Source organism: Phyllostomus hastatus, unplaced genomic scaffold, assembly GCF_019186645.2.
Source record: "Phyllostomus hastatus isolate PE091 unplaced genomic scaffold, TTU_PhHast_1.1 phas_scaffold_317, whole genome shotgun sequence".
Taxonomy (NCBI): domain Eukaryota; kingdom Metazoa; phylum Chordata; class Mammalia; order Chiroptera; family Phyllostomidae; genus Phyllostomus; species Phyllostomus hastatus.
The window spans coordinates 783,310-807,603 of NW_025334023.1; the positions used below are offsets into that span (position 1 = coordinate 783,310).

The 24,294-nt window shown below is 40.7% G+C and overlaps 1 protein-coding gene and 2 pseudogenes across 3 annotated transcripts in view; 2 read left to right on the forward strand and 1 right to left on the reverse strand.

Moving 5' to 3' along the window:
- STIM1 (stromal interaction molecule 1) overlaps positions 1–24,294 on the reverse strand; it is a 180,401-nt gene that overhangs the window by 47,291 nt on the left and 108,816 nt on the right. For all 3 annotated transcript variants that reach the window (XM_045817896.1, XM_045817897.1, XM_045817898.1), the window contains exon 2: positions 22,285–22,415. In XM_045817896.1, the coding sequence (XP_045673852.1) occupies positions 22,285–22,415 (131 nt within the window). The remainder of the gene's footprint in view (positions 1–22,284; positions 22,416–24,294) is intronic.
- Positions 1,830–9,873, forward strand: LOC123805500 (annotated as a pseudogene).
- On the forward strand, positions 15,580–15,977 carry LOC123805397 (annotated as a pseudogene).

Sequence of the window (24,294 nt, forward strand, 5' to 3'; positions counted from 1 at the left end):
TTATGCTAGGTGAATGAGCTAGTCAGAGAAAGACAAATACCATATGATCTCAATTATACGTGGAATCTAAGGAACAAACTGAACTAATAAGCAAAATAGAGACAGACTCATAGATAGAGAGCAGATGACAGCTATGGGGGCAGAGCAGTTAGGGGGTGGTGGAATGAAGCAAAACGAAAAAGAACTCATGGACACAGACAACAGTGTGGTGATTGTTGAGGGGGTGGAGATGGAAGAGGGCATAAGGGGGATACATGGTAATGGAAAAAAATACAATAAAAAATAAACTACCAAAAAAACCCCAAATGAGAATAGTAATATTTTCAAACATAATGCAATTTACCCCAAATCACATTAAGTTTATTTAGACAGGTTAAATTATTTGCTGTGATGATTTTAAAATACGTCCACGATTCTTTGACAATCTTCCCACAAAAGGCGAAATCCCTCCCCTTGAATATGGGCAGACATTAGATTCATCTTCTAACAGAATGATGTCAAGTGAGTTCCAAGGCTAGGTTAGAAAAGGCAATACGGAGTCCACCTAGCTGTCTCCCTTTTAGGACCCCTGCCTTTGGAGTCGTGAGCAAACATGTAAGAAGCCTGGCTACCCTGAAGTCCCCATGCTGGAGAGATACTGTAGGAAGACTATATAGAGACAGAGAGAGATGTCAGAGCAGCCCCAGCTGTGAGACTTCCAGCCCAGGAGTCAGACATGTGAGTGACTGAGGCTTTGGGTAATTTCAACCCCCAGCTTTTGAGTTACTTCACCTGATGGCCAAGTGGGCAGAGATGAGCTGTCCCTACTAAGCCATATCCAGATTGCCAATACATGGCAAAATAAATGTTGCTGTTTTCAGCCATTAAGTTTTAGGGAAGTTTGTTATATAGCATTCGATCACTGAAACATTTGCTCAAGATTAGAGCTGATAAGTGATGGAGTTTGTATTCCATCCAACCCAAGATACCTGGTTTTATAGTCCAAAAATTTCCCCTGCTCTGCATCTGCTGTTCTTTAATTATCTGGTTTCTTTTCATGATATACTTTTACAAGAAAGAAGAAAAATAGAAGAAATCAAAGCCTTTATAAGTTTAACTGGTAATTAACTTCGTAGATAATCAACTTGATCCCTAACCTCATAAGTATGTACAGGATTGAACATTGATCACTGCTTTCCACAGTGCCTCAAACATCACAGAAATATGCAATTCTGATCACTACTCTCATAACAGCACATTTTAGTAGAATTTTCAGGATATGTCTTCCCATCCTCCTTTCTTTAACCTGGAGTCCAGAAAAGGGTCTGACCCAGAGTAATGTCAGTAAATGTTGTTGACTAAATGAATAGATGATTGACAGTATGGCCCCAGATTCCCTGGATCCATAAACAAGTGGTGGTTGACGCCCCCTGAGTTTTGCAGACATTGAGACAGCTGGGCTTCAAGACCCAGGCAAGAAGTTTGAACAGAGTCCACACTGGAGTATTCTCAACCTAGTCAGAGTATATGCCACTGTGCACAAGGAACTACAATGTAACACTGTCCAATTCAACTTTCTACAGTGATAAACACGTTCAATTTCTGTCCTGTCCAAACAGTTGCCACAAGCCACATTTGGCTATTGAGTACTCATAATGTGGCTTGTGTGACTAAAGAACTGAAATTTTTTACACATTAATTTAGATTTAAATAGCTACATGGTAGAGTCAGCACTAATATATTCTACTACCTGGGGTAGAGGTATATACCCCACGGGGGTTAATCAGAGGTGGAGACCATGAAAGCAGCATTCACATCATAGGTTTAACAGCAGTTTGTGCCCTCCGGCCATGGGTAAATTCAAGTCCCTCTGATATCTGAGAGTTAGGTTCTACAACTCCCCAACTCTCATTTAAAATTGTTGAGAGAATCTATTTTTAAATAAAGATTAAGTTAGTAACATGGTAAAGGGCCCAGAGCAAAGAAATTTTTGTCAATTCTTAGAAAAACTGATTAAGGTATATTTTTATTTTCTAATAGTTTTTAGGCCACCTGACATTTATTTTTATTACATGCTATAAGTTGTGCATCTTAATTTTTTTTCCCAGTTATCCCAACCCCATTCCTTAAACTATCTGTCTTTCATTCCTTTTTTGGAAAACGTGATTTAATAATAAATTAAGTCCTTACACGTAGTGGGGTATATTTCTAGGTTCTCCAGTCTGTTGTACTAAACCATATTTCCATTATGCACTTGACTACTAGCACTTGACTATTTTATTATACTTTTTATTTTATTTTATACTTTAAAAAGTTTTTTTTCCTTATCTGGACCCTGTCCTCCTATAGTTCTTCTATTTTATTATTTTAAGTATATTTTATTGATTATGCTATTACAGTTGTCCCATTTTTTTCCCTTTTATCCCCCTCCACCCAGTATTCCCATTCCATCCAGCATTCGCCACCACTTAGTTCATGTCCATGGGTCGTACATATAAGTTCTTCACTTCTCCCTTTCCTATAGTATTCTTAACATCCCCCTGTCTATTTTGTGCCTACAAATTATGCTTCTTATTCCCTGTACCATTTCCCCCTTCTTCACCTACCTCCACCCTGCTCATAACCCTCCATGTGGTCTCCATTTCTGTGATTCTGTTCCTGTTCTAGTTGTTTGCTTAGTCTGTTTTTGTTTTTTTAGGTTCAATTGTTGATAGTTGTAAGTTTGTCATTTTACTATACATAGTTTTGATCTTCTTTTTCTTAAATAAGTCCCTTTAACATTTCATATAATAAGGGCTTGATGATGATGAACTCCTTCAACTTGACCTCATCTGGGAAGCACTTTATCTGCCCTTCCATTCTTTTTTTTTCCTAAAGATTTTATTTATTTATTTTTAGAGAGAGAAGGGAGGGAGAAAGAGAAACATCAACGTGCAGTTCCTGGGGGTCATGGCCTGCAACCCAGGCATGTACCCTGACTGGGAATCGAACCTGCGACACTTTGGTTCGCAGCCCGCACTCAATCCACTGAGCTATGCCAGCCAGGGCTTGCCCTTCCATTCTTAATGATAGGTTTGCTGGATAGCACAATCTTTGGTGTAGGTCCTTGCCTTTCATGACTTCAAATACTCCTTTCCAGCCTCTTCTTGCCTGTAAGATTTCTTTTGAGAAATCAGCTGACAGTCTGATGGGAACTCCTTTGTAGATAACTGTCTCCTTTCCTCTTGCTGCTTTTTAGATTCTCTCCTTATCCTGAATCTTGGGTAATTTAATTATGATGTGTTTTGGTGTGTTCTTTTTTGGGTACAACTTATTTGGGACTCTCTGAGCTTCCTGGACTTTATTTTAATTTTGTTAATTTTAGTGAGAGTCTAATTGTTCTTTTGGGGACCTAAGTGATAAGATCACTAACACATCACTGACACACAGACAGTGAAACATCTCAGGGAAGACACAGTCTGAGACAGCTAGTCTGGTGACAGAAATTCATTCATTTAATCAAAAATATATAATATTTCTATGTATCAAGCATAGTTCCAGACATTAGAAATACAATAAGTAGTAAAAAGCACATGTACATCTTTGTTTTCATTGAGCTAATGTAACAGTGAAATGCTGCCTCTCTCGCTGACTCTAACTTGTTTAAGCCTGCCTGCTATTACTCCCATGGCCTTCAGGCTAATAGCTCCTGTTCTAGACATACTACCATTAGAGGATTTCTGCTTGGGGCTTGAGTTTTTACAAAACAGTCCCTCCCATTTTCCCTTCTCTTGACATAAAAGAAGCCTGACTGGTATACTTTCTTAAGATGGATTTGAGGATTAGAACTTCTCAATAGCACATTCTCAATCAACAAAACTTTCCTTACTCCAAACTCTGACATTTTGAGTTTTGGCCTTTCAAAGAACTGGGCCCACAAACTTTGGACAAGTAACACTAATATCCTATTTGGGTGAAAAAGACAATAATTTTTTTAAAGCAGGAAAAGAGAATAGAGAATGCCACAGTAGTGTTATTAATGGTTTGTCATTTTAATTAGAGGAGTAAAGGAAGGACTCATTAAAAAGGTGACTGTTACGCAAATATCTGAAGGAGATGTTGGAGGAAAGCAGGCAGAATAACTAGAAGAAGAGTATCCCAAGAAAGGAATAGCAAATGCAAAGGCCCTGAGGCAAGGAGATACTTGTTATGTTCAACAAATAGCCAGGAGTCCAGTGTGGCTGAAAAGAAATGAGAATAGGTGGTGACCATAGGAGACAAAATCAGGAAAGTAACAGGAGTCCACATCACAAAGGTCCCTGTGGGCCATTATAAGGACTTTGACTTTTACTCTGAGATGAAAGTTGGAGAGATTTAAATAGTGGTGCAATATGATCACATTAACATTTTTAAAAGGATTCCTCTGAATGGTGTTTTTAAAAGCAGACAATAGGAGCGAAAGGGCAGACACAGGCAAACCAGTGCAGTGGGCTATTGCAATAATCTGGGTATGAGCTAGTGGTACCTTGAAACAAGGCAGTAGGGTAGAGGTAATGAAGGGTTGTGAGGTTTACGATATATTTCAAAGAGATCAAATCTGTAATCCTCAAAATTTTTTAGTTTTGCTTCATCAGGTCCTTTAAGGTATACCCTATTTTCGTCCTCTTACACTCTAACCCAAGACCCTCTTAATCTAAGACTAGAGAAACATGTATCATATGCAGGCCTTAGGAGCAGAAATGCCAAAATCTCCAAAGAATGGCATTTTCTGCCATTACCAGCTAACTTTAGGAAACATCTGAGACATACCAGCTGCTTATAGAGAATCAACAACATACTGCTGTTTATAACCAAGTCTGAATACTGAGGTATATGGAGAGCAGAGAGGCTCATGGGAAGAAAGTTCTACGAGGATCTGCACAGGGGTCTGTATACAGGCTCTACTGGTACCACAAAGCATGCAAAGGAGTGTGAGATCAGAAAACAAGGCCAGCAAGAAGATGGTGCCAAATGCGAAATATGGGCTGATGGAACCTCCCCCTGAAGGAAGGGTCTGATGCTGAGTGGAACCTCTTTAGAGAACACAGAAGTGAAGCTGCAACAATCAAGCCTCACAAGTAGGAAAAGCAAATGTACTAAAACTAGGGAGTTCAGAACCTATAGAAATAGACTCCTTACTTCCTGTGTAACTTTTGAGAAAGCTACTTATCCCTTCTGAGCCTGTTTCCCCATCAAAATGAGGGCTAAATATCCCTCTCATTGGAGTGTGAGAAGGGCTAAATGAGACCTGTGTGCAGAGGTCATAAACTGCCTTTGTGTGTTTCTTTTAATGGCCCATTTTATAAACTGAACCTGTTTAAAAATCAAAAAAACTTTACAAAAAAGAAGTCCAGTTTTTTCAGGCTATCTTTAAAAAAAATTAAAAATCTAGGAGCACTGAGCTCTGCTGACAACTTTAGAATGTTATATAGGAAAGGCTTATGGACAGCAATTTGATTAGAAGGGAGGGTGGCAAACACATTGTTTTTATATAGATTGTTCCTTACAAGTTAAATTTAAGATGCAAATTTAATGAAGATCTTTTTATTCACATTTTACTTAAGATTAAGAAAAATCAATGGTCCATATCAAAGAATATCATATATGTTGTAATTTGGGACAGCTTAGAGATGGGGGAGTTGGTGTTGAGATAAGAGGGCCTCAAGACCCTACCCCCTGGCACCACTCCTGGGTTCACATTTCTACTTGGTGACAACCTGTCAGGCTGAGCAGCAGCTGCCCCCTCCTGAAATGGCATGTGCTCTCTAGTTTGCCACAGCTCTCCCTACTCACAGATTTATGTATGTGCATCGGTACGGCCCACATTACTCAGTTATGAAACCCCTGGCTCCTCAGAGGCATGGGGCTTGTGATTCCCCATGTACACAAAAGCACTCTGTAAGTTTTAAAGCACAACAAGAATGTTAGTTGTGATAATTATTGTAAGAAGGGTGAGATAAGGATATAAAAGAGAAAAAGCTTCTTGATCAAAGGTGACTCTTCTGTGTTCTCACAGCCCCTTCGCATATTATTGGTGTTATCATGTCTCTACCTACTCTACCAAACAGAAGGTTCCAGTTACCCAGCCATAAACACAGCATACGAGAATGCTGTACTGAACTAGAACTCTGATGATCAAAATACTTGAGGTAGGCATTACCACCGTACTACTGTGAACACTGTCCTACATCCAGCTAATAGCTGAAGTCTGATTTAAGACAAAGTTTAAAGGCAACAAGAAGCAAAATAAAAATAAAAAAACAAACTCAATTTTTGGCTCCACATGGATTTACTATTTCAGACTCAGAACAAGCAGCTCTTCTCTCAGAGAAGTCTAGGAAGGCTCCCTAAATGTTTTTCCTTACCACGGGGAATTCATCATTGGTTAGAGCTTCAGCTTAATAGCTCTTTGAAGAGCCAAGGGACCAGCTGTCACTAGGTATATTTAGCTCTGTGAGCTCAGAAAAGTGATCTTCCTGGTGATGGCACAAAGCATGCAACCCCATCCCAAGTGTTAAGCAGTAGTAAAATGTGGGTGAGAGCAGAGAATAAGGGGGATATCTCTCCAGAATCCTCACAAAATAAGCCCAGCCAGATCCTTCAGAGAATAGAATTCACCGATAAGAAGCACATCTGCAGGTGCAGGGATCTGGGCAGGTCTCTTGGGTTCTTCCTTACAACCAATTACTCCTCCCTCTCCTTTCTCACCTTGTTCCCCACTACTCACCTTCCATGTCTCCCAAACCAACCCATACCATCTCCATTTCCACTTCCCCATACACACAATATTTAGAACCCATAAGACACATGCCCTAGGCCTGAGATGCTTCCCAATTCATATTCACCTCTTGAACACCTAGCACATCTAGCAAGGACCCACACCTTAGCTATAACAGCTCTGAATGCCATCAATAGAGAGTGCTGAAGCATGGATGTCTCAAAGACAGATCTGTCTCCAGTGAGATCAGAAGCTATTGCTTGAGGGCAGGGAAATAATAGTCATGTCTCACTCATCTTGGTATATCTAGTCTCATTTCTGCCTGTCCATAATAAGAACAGCCTTTGTAAAGCACAAATCTACACCAAAGCAACTACTTAAAATCTCAGGGCTCCCCATTACCTGCAGGATAAAGCCTTAGCCTCTTGACCTTGCATTCAAGGCCTTTTACAATCTGACCCATAAACTAACTTCCCAGTCAGCTTCTCAGCCACTTTCCCTCCCTACCGGATACCTACACTCCAGACCAGAGGACAGCAGACTATGGCAATGAGCCAAATCCAGCTTGCTGCTTATGTTTGTAAATAAAGTTTTATTAGAATGCAGCAACACTCATTCATTTATATACTGCGTATAGCTGCTTTTTTGCTACAAAGGCAGAGCTGAGTTATGACTGAAGCTGTATGGCCAGCAAAGCCTAAACTATTGACTATCTGGCTCTTAACAGAAAAAGTTTGCCAACATTTTCTCTACACACATCAAGCCACTTCAGGCTCTTAAACAAACCATGCTCATTTATAACTCTAAACCTTTATACAAGGTGCTCCATTTAAAATGTTTCCTCCCTCTCTTTTTTCAGCCTTTGTGAAGTTTTCCAGACCTCTCCCAGGCAAAGTGAACAGTGCTATCCTATTTGTTCTCTCATGTCTCAGGATATACACATCTATGACAATACTTACCCCATCATACTACAACTACTATTTAATTACACCCCTCTTAGTTTCCCTAAGCAACTCAAATATAGAAAGTATTTTATTTGTCATTTAGGTCTTTACTCAGCATCTTGAACATTCTCTGGGATACCCAAATGAATAATTAATTTAGCTTCATAAACTTACCTCCAAACATAGGACCTGGCACAGAGCAGAATATGTGGTAATTAAATAACTAAATGAATGTCTCTCACTTGAGTTTCTCCTACAACACCTAGCAGAGTGCTTGGCTTATAACAGCTAGTCAATGCATATTCTGTTACTATACAGAAGAAAAAAAATATCCCCAAATATCTGTCCAATCTAAAACAAACATATTCAGCTAGGAGCCAGAGGATTACACTGGCTTGGATTTAGTATGGCATGATGGTTCAGAGTTTGATCCTAGAGCCAGGCTGCCTGGGTTTGAATCCTGGTCCTACCAGTTACTTTCAATATATCATGCATATCATTTATAAAATGGATATAATAGTATTTAGCATAAAACTTCATGATATCTTCATGCTGAGGGTATTATAAATGAGTTAATTTACCAAAAGGGCTTAGAATAGTACCTGGCACAAAACGACCTCTCCTATGTGCAAATTAAGTTTTCCCAAATATTAACAGAATTAATACATTATAAGAGGAATATAAAAATATTAAGAATGTGTAATCCTAGAGTCTACTATTACAGTGATACTGATCTCTCATATATAAAGGAGACTGACCCATAGAGGAGGTAGAGGATAGATATTTCCTAAGTGTTTGCTATATAAAGGCCATGTGCCAGGAGTTCAGCAATACAGATCGTTAGGACAAGGCACTGTAACCCACTGACCTGTAAGGTCCTTTCTGTTCTGCTCTCTGATTCTTACTTTGAAAGCTTTAATTCCATTAAATGTAGAAATTTCACAACCTATGCAAGACCCACTGTGGGCTGGTCCCTACCTGTCTTCTTTGCCACACCAACTGCCACTTCCTCCCCTCCCTAATGATAATTACTTTAAATTGGCTGAAACTACCAGGTTTTTCACATCTGATGTCTTTGCACATGCTTTTCCCTCACCTATAAAATACTCGCCTTTTTCTCCTAATCACTCCTAGTCATCTTTTCAGACACAGATTACATGTCAGCAACTCTGCTCATGGATAAAACTAACTTAGGTCTTCCTCTTCTGTGACTCCATCACAGTATTCGTTCTTCCTACTATAGTGTCCTTATGGCTATTTCCACCACTAAAGGAACTTCTGAGGCAGCAATGTCACCATTCCTATTATCCCTATATATTCCATACCCAGTACATATGCAGGTAAAGAGAATCCCTCTAAGACTGATGATAAAATCTCAGTCCTTGTCATGGAATCATCCTTGATGTCCTCAGGCTATGACATAGGGGACATGACATAGGTCAGATCTTAGAGGCATCCTCTGAGGTTGCAGCTTGCTAGGTACCAGGTCAGGATGGCAAAGACTGGGAAACTTTGACATCTCTAGTCTTGCAAACTATCAGGACCAAAGCACCCCAGCTAGCCAAGGACTACTGGCTGGGGAATCTTTGTGTTATAAAAGAAGGATAAGAGGCTGGCAAAGGGTGTGAGCATGGAGCCCTGTGGGGTGGGGGGTGGGGTTTAGGTGGGACAGGAAGAGGTGAAAGGATAGGGGGTGAAGGGGGCCTGGACACAGGTCCAGGCTCCTTCTACCTCCCCCACACTCCCCTCCTACTAAGGTGCCCAGCCAGAAGCACTCAGCTCACTGGCCACCTGTCCCAGCCAGCCTACAGATCTTGTCTTGCCTCTGACCAAGACCTCACCAAAATTGTCTCAAATGGAAAATGTCATGGAAACTATAATGTTCTCGTTTCACAAATATGCTAAGGATAAAGTTAACAAAGGAGGACCAAAGTCAGTAGATGTTTCTCTCTCATCTCCCTTTCTCCCTCCCTCCCTCTCCCTCTCCATCTCTCTCTCTGTCTCCCTCTCCCTTCCTCTCTCTCTAAAATCAATAAACATATACTCTGGTAAGGATAAAAAAAAATCCTCTGGCTGTGGACAAAATAATGAAGGACCTAGATCAGTGCCAAGATGGTGGAGTAGGCTTCCAGAGCTCCTTTTCATTAAATGCTGGACTCACCATCACATACAGTCTATTTTGTAGTACACAAAAAGCAGAAGGGAAAGAATTAGGCAGCACTGAGCAAGTACTCCTTCCCTGATATGAGTATTCTTGAATGGGTCACTTAAGGAATCTCTCTTCACCACAGCTTCCCCTGTAAAAGGATTTCACAAACAGACTGGGACCCTTAGGAAATGTACAAATAAAATTCTACCCCCATTTGACAAGAGAAGAAAAAGCGAATTAAAGCCAGATAAGCTTTTGATTTTTATATTGCTTGCATCCTCTTGCCCTCAATAATCATATTTTTTTAGTTCCTTAAAAAAGAGAGAGATAGAAATAGATCACTAATTTTATACTTCCAGAGAGAGAAGGGATTATCTTCTTAATTGAGGTCAATACTGATATATTCACACAGGATAACTACAAAGCACTAGACAGAATGCATTCTGAGTAGGGATGTTTTAAAAGAAAATGATGAGTTTAAGTGGACTTCTGGCTTGACAGTGTGAGAAGCTCCATGGATCCACTCTCCACAGGACATGTCACATATTTACTGCTCTGTAAGTGCTGCTTGGATCCAAGGACACAGAGATCAATCAGACATATGGAGAGCACCTAAGTAAGACAGATGTATATACAGAGGACAGTCAGTCCTTGAAAGCAACAACGATTCTACGTTCTATGTGGAGGGAAGTACTGTGGCTCAATCCCAAAATCAAAGCCCAGAAACTACCTTTTCAACCCTCCCAACCACACATTGTCTGAGCCCTCTGGTTGTTTCACTGTCCACTAGTCATGGAGCTTGCTCACAACCCAGAGATATCGGAAAACTTGTGAAGGGTCATATAAGAAAAAGAATCTCACAGATACACACTCAAATACCATCCTTACCACATATGTGTTTTGTCTGTAGCCTGTAAAATGTTGGCTGCCGCACAGTAACAAATGAAATCATTTAAGGCACAGCCCTTCACAGTGCCTGTAGGCAGAAGGTGCTTCCTGTTCAACTATTCTGAACCTAGGTCCGTGCGCAAGAGACCTCATACTGTGAAGAATGGTGTGTCCCGAATGAACCAACACTCAGCTTCTGAGTCCCAGCAGCTTCTAATCTTAGCTCCTCCTCCTCAAAATTTCAGTTGGCAAGATGAAAGAGGGCATGGTTCTCACCCAGTAAGAGCCACACTACTGGGGGGCATGCCTACCTGATCTACACCTGGGAGGCCCGATGCTGCTGGGCACAGAGGGGAAAGAGGAGAAAATGGATAACACTACTATTGAAATTTGCACATGGCATTATGTTTTACAAAGTATTCTTTACATCCATTTTCTTATTTGAGCCTCATATCAGCCACTGAAGGTATATGTTACTAGTTCCCTATCACATAGATGAAGAAACTGTTCTCTAGACACCTCCCTACATGATGTCTCCCAAACTTATATTTTTTGCCTACTGCCTTTACTCATAAAGTTCCTCTTTCCTGGAATGCTCCTCCTTTCTTCATCAGTAAACAAACCCCTGCTCATCTTTAAAAACCAAGTTCCAGTTTCACCTGTTCTGCCAGCCTACTCCTGACATATCTTCATCAGAATTAGAGCCATCTCTATTTACATTCCTTCTAGCTCATTATCTTTGGGATAAAATCCAAGTGTTAATGCCTGCCTTTCCAGTCTCATCTATCCTGTTCCACCATTACATTCTATGCTCAAGTTAAAAGAACCACTGACTCACAGATTCCCTAAGGACATCACACGCATTCCTCCATTTGGCATGCCCTTTTTATCCCTGGTCCAGATTAACTCCTACTCCTCTCCCAAAACTCATCTTAGGTATCACCTCTTCTGGGTAGTCTTTCCTGGCATCCTAGGACAAATTAAATGCCTTCTTCTGTATTTCCAGAGCACATAGTGCTAATCTTGTCTCACAACACCTATTAGAATTAAACATAAATGTGTTTCTGCTTCATTAATATATATCTTCCTTATTAGTCTTTGCATATCCAGTACCCAGCACAGAGCAGATATTAGGTTTGTTTGGAGAAAGAATGGAGAGAGAACATTAGAAGAGAAGTAAGAGAAGAACAAGTAAGAGAAGAGTCAATGATCCTCAAGTGAATCAGACTTTGCATTGGAAACCAATTGTTTCTAGTGCCATGAAGTATTCTGAATGTGATGCACATGCAGGTAGAGACACTCACACAGGGACTTGCACAAATACACATACAGGCAAACAAAGACAAATAACAGTTAGGTATGAAGGCAAGTGGGGCCCTCAGAGTCAGCCGCTGATTCCTCCTTCTTAGGAAGAGTCAGAAGCCTAATACCTGAAACAGGACTTTTCTCTCTTTGCTAGTTAGACAATTTCTGTCTGCTAGATGACCACTGTGTTCAGCCTACCACTTTGTAGGGCCCAGATCCTGCCTAGACTAACAGCATCTTTTGGTTCCTTCTTACACATCTGGCTCTGCTCTGACCTCTAGTTCCTACTTACTATACTGCAGCCTAATCTTTTGCACCTGAACTTCTTAATCCTCAACCTGGTTTACGAGCTTCTCTCAGCAACTAGTTCCTTGCCTCAATATTCTTTCCTTCCCTCCATTTCTTATCATATACAGACATATCTAAATACAGAAAGGCACAAAATGATGTATACACACAAAGAAACAAACACAAAGGCACCAAGAGACATATACACATATGTCAGCACACACAGAGAGAAATGTTACAAGTATCACTAATCCCCGTCATCAACAGGACTGCCACCCAGAAAACATAAAGCAGACTCATCAACAAAATGGGGAGGAAGGAAATACAACAGTCTGTGTAGTAAGAAAGAATTTTCTTGTCAGTTAAAGTAAACCACCGTCTGGGTTTTCCTAGAAACATGAGAGGGACCATCTGGGGGAGCTGCTGCTTCCTCCTGTATCTGGCTAAGGCACTGGGACAGATTGCAAGCTATGCCTATACTCCCTCTGTTCAGCAACTGGTGTCCTTCCCTGAGTGCTGGTTGACAATGTGTCTTCTGCTACACAGATTACCTCTAGTCTGTATGCTAACCAGGAATCTCTGCTTCTAGAAACAATGGCACTTCAGACTTGGATGCACTTCTACATATCTTCCAAAGTTAGGAGTGGGAGAAACAAAGATAGAAATGAACACGGTTTTCAAAGTGTTTTCTATAGAGCCCTAGGGATTTTTATGGATTGGGCTACAGAAAGGCAAGTGGGAGGTGACCAATGTAGTGACACTTTTTTTAAACCTCTTTATTGAGATATAATTCACATGCCAATTTAGTGTACAATTCAAGGGTTTTTAGCATATTAGCAGAGGTTGCAACTATCACCACATGTTAATGTTTTCACTGGCCTCATGCAGATCTAAGTTGCAAAAACAAAACAAAACAAAACAAAACAAAAGATAACTATGAGCTAATTCAGTCTCAGTTTCCTTATTGGTTATATGGAAAAACTAATATCTACCCCACAGGTTTTTGGTAAAGACTATCTGAGAAAGTGTATGTAAAAGCACTCAGCACAGGCCTAGCACATTGTAGCAGTGGTAGGAGGAAGAGTTATACTACTACCATGAGCTAAGCCACAGGCTGGGCACTCTCTACACAGGATTCCATTTCATCTTTGCCATAATCCTTCAAGGTAGAGATCTCGATCCCCATTTAACAGTGAGGAAACAAAAGCTCACAGAGCTTAAGAAATTTTCCAAGGCCTTTCACCATATTAGCTATAATTGGTTAAAGGACACCTAAAACCCTCATCTTTCTTGCTCTAAAGCCTATGCATACTTTTGCTAAGACAGCCTTTCAGCACCCCCCGTGTCTTCCTCTTTTCTTCATCTATGCACCTCTACTGTGTGTTTTCCTCTTGGTCTTTCCTTAATTATTTTAACTACAGTGATTTTACCTCCACCTAGGTTCTGTATGTGATAGGGTAGAGGGACAGGGAAGAAGGTCACAGAGGAGACCAGTGATGCACATCATACACTAACGTGTCCAGAGCCCAGGCCCTAGCAACTCCAATAAAAGCCCACCACTGACTCTGCTACTAACCTTGTGAGGAACTCACAAGTCCAAAGCACCCTGTTCCTCCATATCACTGACCAGCCAACTGTGTACTCTTGTTCTGCCCTATGGAAAGAATTTAAGGGGTACACAGAGATAAGATCAAATCTTTGCTTTAAAATTCAAAATTCAAAAGCTTAACTCATTACCACTACGTCTAAGGCCCTGTACCAAGCGCAGTGGGAGAAACAATGATGTGTAAGAACTGGTTCCTTCCCCTTGGAGGCACTTGAAGTCTAGTAGGACACACAAGGATGGACCCAACTAATTACAATACCCAGCAGAGCAACATGCCAAGTGAGAGACTCGTGCCAACTACTCTGGGACATGAGAGAGGAAGAATCATTTCCCACTACAGGGAAACAAACAAGATTTACTGGAAGAAACAACATTTATTCTAGTCCAATGATACTCAACCAGGAGTGATTCTGTCCCCCAGGGCAATTGACAATTGGCAATAGAGACATTTTTGGTTGTTACAACTTGGGGTTGGGGTAAGATAGAGATTTGCTACTGGCATCCAATGTGTAGAGGCCAGGGATGCTGCTAAACATCCTACAATGCACAGGACAGAGCTCCACAAAAAAGAATTATCTGGCCCAAAATGTCAATAATGAGGAGGTTAAGAAACCCTAATCTAGGCTTTGGTGGACAAGTGGAATTTTTACAGGCAACAGGAGGCAGAGAGATGCCAGTATGAGGAATTATCTGGAGCAAAGGCACAGTGATGGAACATGAAGAGCACATGTGATGGCCGTCACAAAGAGTAAGGGAATGCAGTATAATGTAAACTAGACAGGTGAGCTAAAGTCAGATTATGAGAGCACTGAAGGGCAGGTTAAAGTTTACATTAATTCAGTAAGCCAAGGTAAGCCTCTTATAGTTTCATTATGACTAAAATAAAGTTAGTAACACCTAACTCATAGAGTGGTTGAGGATTAAATGAAACTGTATATATAATCAGCTGGCACAGGGCTTGGCACACAGTAGGGATGCTCCTATTCAACCACATTCCCTTAACGAGGTAGGAATAAGGATGAGAGTTGTGCTTTTTAAAAATTCCAGTATTGGTGCAAAAAGACTAACTTATAGGCAAGACAATAGAATCAAAATGATTAGGACACAAAGCAACACATTGGAATTAAGAGCTAAATTAAGTGATACAGACTGTGTACTAGAAGACACAGAGATGAGAAAGGTCAATGTGGGTAGGAAAGTCAGGGAAGGTTCATGAAAAATGAGGCTGGAACATTCCAGAGGACTCCTAAGACTGGTACAGACAGCACCAGGGGTTGGAGGAAGGAGTATGAGAAGTTTATTCCTGGTAAGAACTACCTGAGCAAAGAAAGGGGACTGGGATAAACATGGGCTGACTATGAGACATGAGCCAAAGACAGCAGTAGGAGGTATGTCTAGAGCACCAATTTTCAACCTTTTCCATCTCATGGTAAGCATAAACTAATTACTAAAATTCTGCGGCAGACCAACATATATTATTTTTTGCTGATTTGACCAAAAAGTAGGTATAATTTTGGTTCATTCACACCAGATGGTTATTGTTGTGTTGGCTGTTGTCATTTTTTTTTTATTTGACAACCTAAGGGAAAAGAAATCTGTGCCCCTGACTAAATAGTCAGGTATTGCATGTTTTACAAGTTCTTGCTTTTTTTCCTCCGTGGCTGCTTAAAGACTGACTGCCATCATGAATGACATAGTAACTATCCGGACCAGGAAGTTCGTGACTGAAAGACTATTTTAATGAAAACAAATGGTCATTAACATCCTTCACCCAGGGAAGGCAACAGTACCCAAGACAGAAATTGGGGGAAAACTAGCCAAAATGTGCAAGATCACACCAGATGTCATCTTTGTGTTTCGATTCAGAACCTATTCTGGTTGGCGGTGGCAAGACAAACTGGCTTTGGCATGATTTACAATTACATGGATTACACAAAGAAAAATGAACACAAACACAGACTTGCCAGACATGGCCTATATGAGAAGAAGACCTCAAGAAAACAGAAAAAGGAATGCAAGAACAGAATGAAGAAAGTCAGGGGGACTGCAAAGGTCAATGTTGGTGCTGGCAGAAAGGAGTAAAGATTCTTCAGTGATTTCATCTGTGGTGATTATGCAGATTTTTAACAAGAGGATTAATAAACTAAGAACTTTTATGTAAAAAAAAATTCTTGCAGCACACCAGTTGAAAATCCCAGTTTAGAGAGTTTTTAGAATAAGACTAAGATCAGATTTGAAGGGATGGAATGCTCAGCACAGGAAGTCAAATGGAACTAGAAAAGGAAATCATGCAGAAAGACACAAAACCAAAATGCAGCTTAAGAAGATCATTGACAGCATGCACAAACCAGAGGCAAGGGAACACTGAGAGGTAGCTACAATTATCTGGATATAAAAAAATGAGGCCCAAAGCCTAAGGAGAGAATAACAATTATTATTAATCATGATAACTTTTGAGTATAACTTAGCTACTTAATTTCATCCAAATTAGCCCATGCTGCCCACAGCACAGGGCTTCTCCGTCCCTCCCCATATACTACTTTCTAACAAGTCCAAGTCCTACTGGCCCTTTGGACATTGCAAGTAGAACTGCTGGATGCTCCCCTCCAGGTTTAGTTCCTCCAGCCCTGACTCTACCTGGTGCTAGATTCCATCCTTCCCCAATTCTCATAGCCTTCCAGGACCTAACATGCTTCCTGGTGGAACAAGGAAAAAAAGGTAAAAAACAAGTAGATGTAATAACTGTGCTTTAATATGGCTTTGTTGTTCAAAATCCTCTAGCTTTCCATACAGTCACCTAGATCTTTTGTAAAGTACACAGGTATCTAGGCAGAAGGCTGGGTAAGCCACCAAAGAAGTTGCAGCCACTAGAAATATGTGGTTCTGCTTTGTCCCTACTCCTTAATATCAGCCACTCAGACAAAAATAAAACTACCCCTGCAGAGTGCTGGCCTTAGTCAAGTCAGCCAAGCTGCTGGGGGTGGCTCCAATAGCTGAATGCTGGCATGCCATGGGATGATGAGAAAGCTGATTTGGAATTTTTGCTATACAGGCCAGCCCTCACTATCTGTACCATCATGCTGAGGGTGGAAAAAAACACAGATTTAACACCTACATGTGCCAGACATTAAACTTAGGACTTTGTCTACATTAAATTCTTAAAACAGGTAACCCTGTAAAGAGTTACCCTCCTCAAATACCTGAATAAAATGAGGCTCAAAAAGGTGAAGTTATTTGTCTATTTGTCATATAGCCAGTAAGTAGCAAAGTCAAGTTTTGAACATAGGCCCATCTGCATCAAAATGTATGCTCTTTCTGAAGACAGCAATAACAATAATAGCAGTAATAACAAAAACTAACTTCTCCTGAGCCTTTTCTATGTGCCAGGCATTGTACTAAGTGCTTTATATGCATTATTTTATTTAATCTTTACAACAGCTTCATGAGGTACCTACTATTTGTACTCCTACTGAAGAAACTGAGGCTTAAAGAGAATGACTTTTCTAAGTTTTCAGAACTGGTAAAAGCAGAGCCAGGTTTAAACCTAGGTCTCTGTGACTCTAATACACAAACTCTTAACCCTGTGCTATCTTTCTACACAAGACACCACAGGCACTAACGGAAGCGTAAATAGATTTTGCCGCTTCCTGGGCTCAGAGTGCTACCTATTCATTCCCACCCCACAAAAAGTGTGACCACACCCTTACTCAAGACTTCCATCTCAGCCTGAATCCATGCTGCTACAGCGATATCAGTCAGTCATTCCACACAGTGATTAACCGTATATTCTGTATCAGGTTCTGCTGGGCATTGGAGAAACAAAGACCAAAAAAAAAAAAAAGGTAAGGTCAGTCCCTGCCCTGAAAAGGCTCACAATTTGGTGAGAGAAACACTATAGTCAAACAAACATTAAAATATAACTGTCAGGATGCTGGTAGCTTTCCTAAAAATATAGAGGAAAGAGAAAGGGGAAAGTAGCACTAGTGTTCACTGAGCTTGAATGGTACACCAGGTACTATGTTGGGATTTTTTTTGTTTAAATAACATATAATTAACTTTTGTGGGGAGAGGATAGAATTCTATGAATCTTAATACATATTTACATTCTTGGATGGCTCCTCATAATCCAGACACATGACAATTCTATTACCCCTCAAAATTCCTTCATGCTGTCCCTTTGTAGTCAAACCCTTCTCACACTCCTAAATCTTGGTAACCACTGATCTAGCCTCCATCCCTACTGCCTTTCCCAAAATGTCATATAGATGAAATCAAACAGCTTTCTCAAGTAACTTTTTGAGACTGGTTTCCTTCACTCTGAATAATGCCTTTGAAATTCATCTATGCTGTGAGCATCAGTAGTTACTGCTTTTTATTGTTGAGTAGTGTTGCATAGTTTTTTTATCGATTCACATTTTGAGTGACATTTGATTTGTGCCCAGTTTTGGCAATTATGATCAAACCTATTATAAACATTTGTGTACAGATTTTAGTGTGAACATAAATTTTCATTTACCTATAGGGGTACATACTAAGAGGTAGAACTGCTGGGCCACAAAGTAAGTAATATTTAACTTTATAAGAAACTATAAGCAAGAGTTCTAGTGGTTCTTCGTCCTTGCCTAGCACTTGGTATTTTCCATTTTTTAAATTTTAGTCACTGTATTGGACATGTAGTAGTATTTCATTTGGTTTTAATTTGCACTTCCTTAATGGCTAATAATATTAAGCACACTTTCACATGCTTATTTGACATCCCTATAATTTCTTTGATGAAATATCTATTCAAATTGTTTCCCATATTTCTATTGAGTTGCTTGTTTTCTATTGTTGAGTTTTGAGAGTTCTTTATTTGTGCTAGGAACTTTTAACAGCACTTTTCTCACTTAATTCTGACAACAACCCTGCAAGAACAGGTATCATTAGCCATCATTCTACCCTGAGAAAATTAAAAGGGGAGTCACTAAACCATTACAATCTGGTCACAATCCTGCCTAATTTCAAAGTTAACTTATTACTTAGTCACCTAGGACTTACAGACCACTAGAATGCAAGCTCTATAAAAGTAAAGATCTTATCAGTTTTGTTCACTATAGAATCCACAGGCCCACAAATAGGGCTTAACAAATAATAGGTATTCAATCAGAATTTGTTTAATGGTGAATAAATACCCTTAATTTTTCATGTAGGCTCCAGAGAAGAAAATAGCACTACTCACAAAGAGCCTGGTCCAATCATAGGACAGTGGTTTTAGGCAGGACCTTGTCTGTCCACCTCAGAATGTCAGGACAACCTGATAGGACCATCCCACTGCAGCTAATGCTTTGCCCATGGGCAGTGTCCCCACCAAGCTCTGAATAGAACATAGGTCATAAATTCCCACACTGCCAGGCTGGTAGAATTCCCTGCCAGCTTAGCAAGAAGGGCACCATCACCAATAATGGCATCTTGCTCATCTGAAAGTCCCACAATCTACAGCCTTTGCTATCTAGGACAAAAGCAAGCAAAGATGGCAGTTGGGCAGCCAAACAAGCTTCCCCATACACGAAAGATATTATAATTTCTATAAAATGCCTGCTGAGTCTCAGTTTACCATAAGTCTAAGTTTATAGCTCACAGCAGAGTAGATACAGCAATTAGAAATGGGAATGAATCAAAGAAGAGACAAGAAACTATAAGAAAAAATCACAACCATGCATATAGGAATGTAGGCACTGGGGTAAATAGCCCAAGAGATCCTGAAGGCATGCTTTGAATTATCCATAGAAAGTTAACACTCTGCTCACAATTATCTGTAAGAAGACTTACTTCAAAAATGGTCAGAATTTTTCAAGATCTAGTACTGATGTTATAGTTCAAGTTACCTGAAAAACTTACTGATACGAGGCTAAATAAATGAAGACTTAATAGAGTATCCCTTCAGGCCTCTACCAAGGTCCTTGGGTAATCAGCAACGCTTTTAAATGGGTCATAAAAATCTCAGTCCTTGATGGCCAGTGCAACCAGGGTTTCCTCTCTGGTGCCTCAGGTTCCTTTATCCAATATTCTAAGCCCTAAGCTGTCCCAAATTTTCTAGTTAGATCCTGAACTCCAAGGCTGTCTCATATGTGGTTAGGCTGACTTAAGCACACAGTTTGCTAACATTACTTTCACTTTCATATACAGTAGCTTGTGACTGATCGTGAAAACCCAGACAAGCAGGCTACTCTCACCACCACAGGCCTGAAATTGCAGCGAGAACATCTGAAGCCAAGGCGGGCAGAAGCTATGCTGAAAAAGAACAGCTCGCCACTGGCGCAGAGCAGGGTGACAGCTTTTGTGTTATTTTAGAACAGTTTGTGCTGATGAGCTTTTTGTTGTGGTAACATTCCTCTAAAAAGAACATTTTCTTCCTCCTCTCATTTACAGAGCAATTCAGCAGAACATGAAAAAAAAAGAGGGAAGGGCAATGACAACAATATCCAGGAATTGGTGGATCTTGGATCACATCACCTTCTTAACTGTTAGGTCATCCGTTGCCCAGTCCTGTGGCTAGGCCCCTGGAGGGAGATCAGGACACCTCTGTCTTCATTCATCACCAGAAACATGACTCTATTTTCAGCAGAGACAAAACTGGGTCCTGTGAGGACCAGTGACACTTCTACATGTGGCCAAAAGTTTAGATATTTTCATCATAGTTGTCTTTTCCCAAGAATTTGTAACTGCCAGGTTCAAGAAGTACATGTAGCTCAGCCTGGCTGCCTGGGCCCCACTTTCTTTTCCCAGTTTTTGTACCGCAGTTTTCTACCACAGTGACTGTCTAACCAAACATACCCACGTCCACATCTTCACTCACCCTTGTTCCCTACTGCTCAGGCTACCCCACCCCTTCTACTCTACCCAAATTCTACTTTTCCTCCAGGAAATCTATTTTTTTCCTCTTATAAATCCCTTATACATTACCTAGTTCAACCCAATACAAGGATCCCCTCTGCTGACCAGTCAATGGTGTGCTATGTTCTACTTGCTCATATTTAGTGACAGGGAGTTAACTACCTACCTACCAAGAAAGCCCCTTCTATGAGGAGCTAGTGCCACTAGACAATTCTTTATTCTAGAAGAATACACCTATCCTTTGCTTTCCCTACACTGGTCCTGGTTCTGTCCTTAGAATGAGAGAAATGATATAGCAATACTTAACAGCATGAACTTTAAATCAGGTCTGTGCTCACACCCAGTGTGTACTTGAACAAAATGCTTAACTTTTCCAAGGCTCCAGTCCTTGATAATAATATCAATGCTATGCAGCTGCTAAGAAAGTTAAAAGAATAACTATGCACAGAGCTTAGCACTGTACTTGGCATAGCATAAGCATTTAATAAATGATAGCTACTGCTTGATTTTCATTGTTATCATTGTTGTGTAGTAAGTCTGATTCCTCCACTTATAATGTTTTTGAAGATAGAAATTATATTACCTGAGTTGTTTCTTTTTCAGGCTAAAGTTTCTTCACTAGACTATAAATTATATGAGGACAGACGTATTTGTCCTATTTATTGCCACATCCCATGTCTAGAATAGTGCCTGGCACACACATAAAAGACACTTACAAATACTGACATAAAAGTGAGCTAAGCAGCAGGGTGGAAAGACTAGGGTTACCTCCTCCCTCATGATATACACCCTACTGCTGTTAAAGATTTGGTACAGCTTGGCAGCTTCACCAAACTGCTGGTTCATGTTGAACCTGAAATCAACTGAAACCTTTCCATCTTCTCACACATGATGACTTTGTACTCTGGGCTCTGTGGAATTGGAGCTGTAGTAATACCAAAAGGTGAAACAATAACAGACCTTTTTCCATTTAGAGATTCCTTTTGCTTTTACTATCTGGGCCACTCAACTGGCTCCCAGCAATTGTAGGTTGGTATTCAGAAAGATCTTTCTAGGATCATTTGTTTCTTCCTCCCAAATAAAGTATAAGCTCCTAGAGGGCAAAATCTGCCTTGCCTTCTCTCCCACATACCAACACAGGGCTGAGCACAGAGTAAGAACAGGCTGGTGCCCTCTGTCTATAGCAGGATTATAATAAGGATTCAGGAGAACTTTTAGAGACCAAGCTTGGGGCTCCCTCTCCCTCTCACACAGCACAGCTCAGTTAGTGTTATACTACTAGTAGGTAGAAGAAAGGGACCCAGTCCAGGCACAGATGCAGACATAAGGCCTGCACTCTGACCAGCAGCTCCTAGCAGTCTGCTCTGCTGAGAATCACCTTCCCTGACAGGGACAAGTTCCTAGAGAATAAGCCAGTACCAAAACACCTCTCCATAGGGAACAGTCCATCTAGAGAACTTTCAGGGGCTGTTCACACAGGAAGAGAGGAGAGCCACAGTAGGATGAGAGGGCTCACCTCATCACTTTCTTCCACATCCACATCACCATTGGCATCATCATCCATCAGCTTGTGGATGCTGCGGACTGCATCGAAACTGAGCTTCTCATCCTCACTGTGGCACAGGAGCTTGTCAATCCGGCAAAACTCTGTACAGGAAAAGCAAGAGACAACATTACCGAGGCTGCCACCCAACCTTTATTACCCACCTGTCTCAGGGACCTTAGCTTCTAGCACATGACTCCTTATGTAGCCATTTAACCAACTATTTGTACAGTGAGGAAACTGTTTCACCTAGCCTTTAACTGCCTCCCCAAAGATATGCTGAGCTCCCCCATTTAAATACAATATTTTATCATCCTTATAGTCCCCTTGCAGGGAAGTTGAGCATAGAACTGGCAGTACACTGGGATCTAGACAAAAAACATGAATAGGTAACTCAGAAGAAAAAATATTTAGCCCTGGCTGATGTGGCTCACTGGTTGAGTGCCAGCCTGCGAACCTTAGGGTCACCAGTTCTATTCCCAGTCAGGGCACACGCCTGGGTTGCGGGCCAGGTTCCCAATAAGGGGCATGCAAGAGGCAACCACACACTGATGTTTCTCTCCATCTCTTTCTCCCTCCCTTCCCCTCTCTAAAAAATAAATAAATAAAGTCTTTAAAAATATATTTAAATGAGGAAAAAGACAAATGGCCAGTAAACACAGGAAAAAGTTTAACCTCACTAGTAATCAAAGAAATACATATTCAGATGAAATATTATTTTTAATCAGTCAATAAACAAATGTAAATTAATACAATATTTCTGGAAACAGGAAAAATTCTTCTCCATTCCAATGCCAGAATATATAGTTTTCCTTTTTGTTATTTTTGTCACCGCTGACATATAATGCCAGCCACAAACTAACTTGGGAATCTCTTCACATCACAGGCCTTCCCACAGGCAATCACATTCAGGAAATATCTATCATAAATCTGAAGCCCTAAGCTCATCTGATAAACCAGTCTGGGAAGTCTGGAGTGCAGCCTCCTCTGCCCACCATCGCACACACTCACTCATGCAGAAATAAAACCAGCACAAGAAGCTAGGCCACCCTAGTTCTTTCATGACATCTAATCCTCTCGTACGAACCTGGAAGACACACAGCCCGACCGATGCATACAGCAGAATCTGGAATCTAGTCTTAGCTCTATCATGTGACTCTATGGAGATGACTTCCTTTCTCCAGGCCTCAAATTCATTATTTGAAAAAGACATTTTAATTACAGTTTCTAGTATTTTCTCCAATTCCCAGATTATAACATTCCTCTTTCCTTTGACCCTGAGCTTGATAACTACTTTCTATGCAAAATACTCTTCAGATCACCTCCAAAGACACTACAAGAAAGACCCTGACTTCCCAGATAATGGAAGATGCTAGGGTAATAGGAGAGAAAGCAAAGACAGGGTATGGAGACTGCTGCTCTGAAGCCTTGTAGAAGGCACTAATCAAAGACCTGAAACACTCTAATCCGTTTAATCATTTACTGGTCTGCTGGTCAGACAGTGACAGGACTAGACAGATCGCCTGCTACACTTGCTAGTTGCTCAAATCCTTTTCGAAATGAGGAAGGGTCATAATTAAAAAAATGTTAAGTGTCTCAGATGTGATTCAATAAAAATATGTTGAATATTGAAGTTCGTGGGTGTTAACTGATGTGCCCAAATTCCAAGGCTGCTGAACAGCCACAGAGAGAGCCCAGGTCTATTGACTCTCAGGCCAGCACTTCACCTGATTGCCTTTATGCCACGGTGACCAGATAACTTTAGGCTGATTTCATCTTCTGGAAGCCACAAATGGTAATATTAGTAAGAAGCTCACTGAAGAAATGGCTTTATTTTAAGAAAAAAAAATAGTAAGATAAATAGTATGCATACAAAAGAAGTACCTCCATGTATGCTTATATTCCTCTACATCTGTCCTGCTAAGCTAGGCGGGGGGTCGGGGGGGGGTGGGCAAGGGGGAAGGGGTGGTGGGTGCTGAGGGA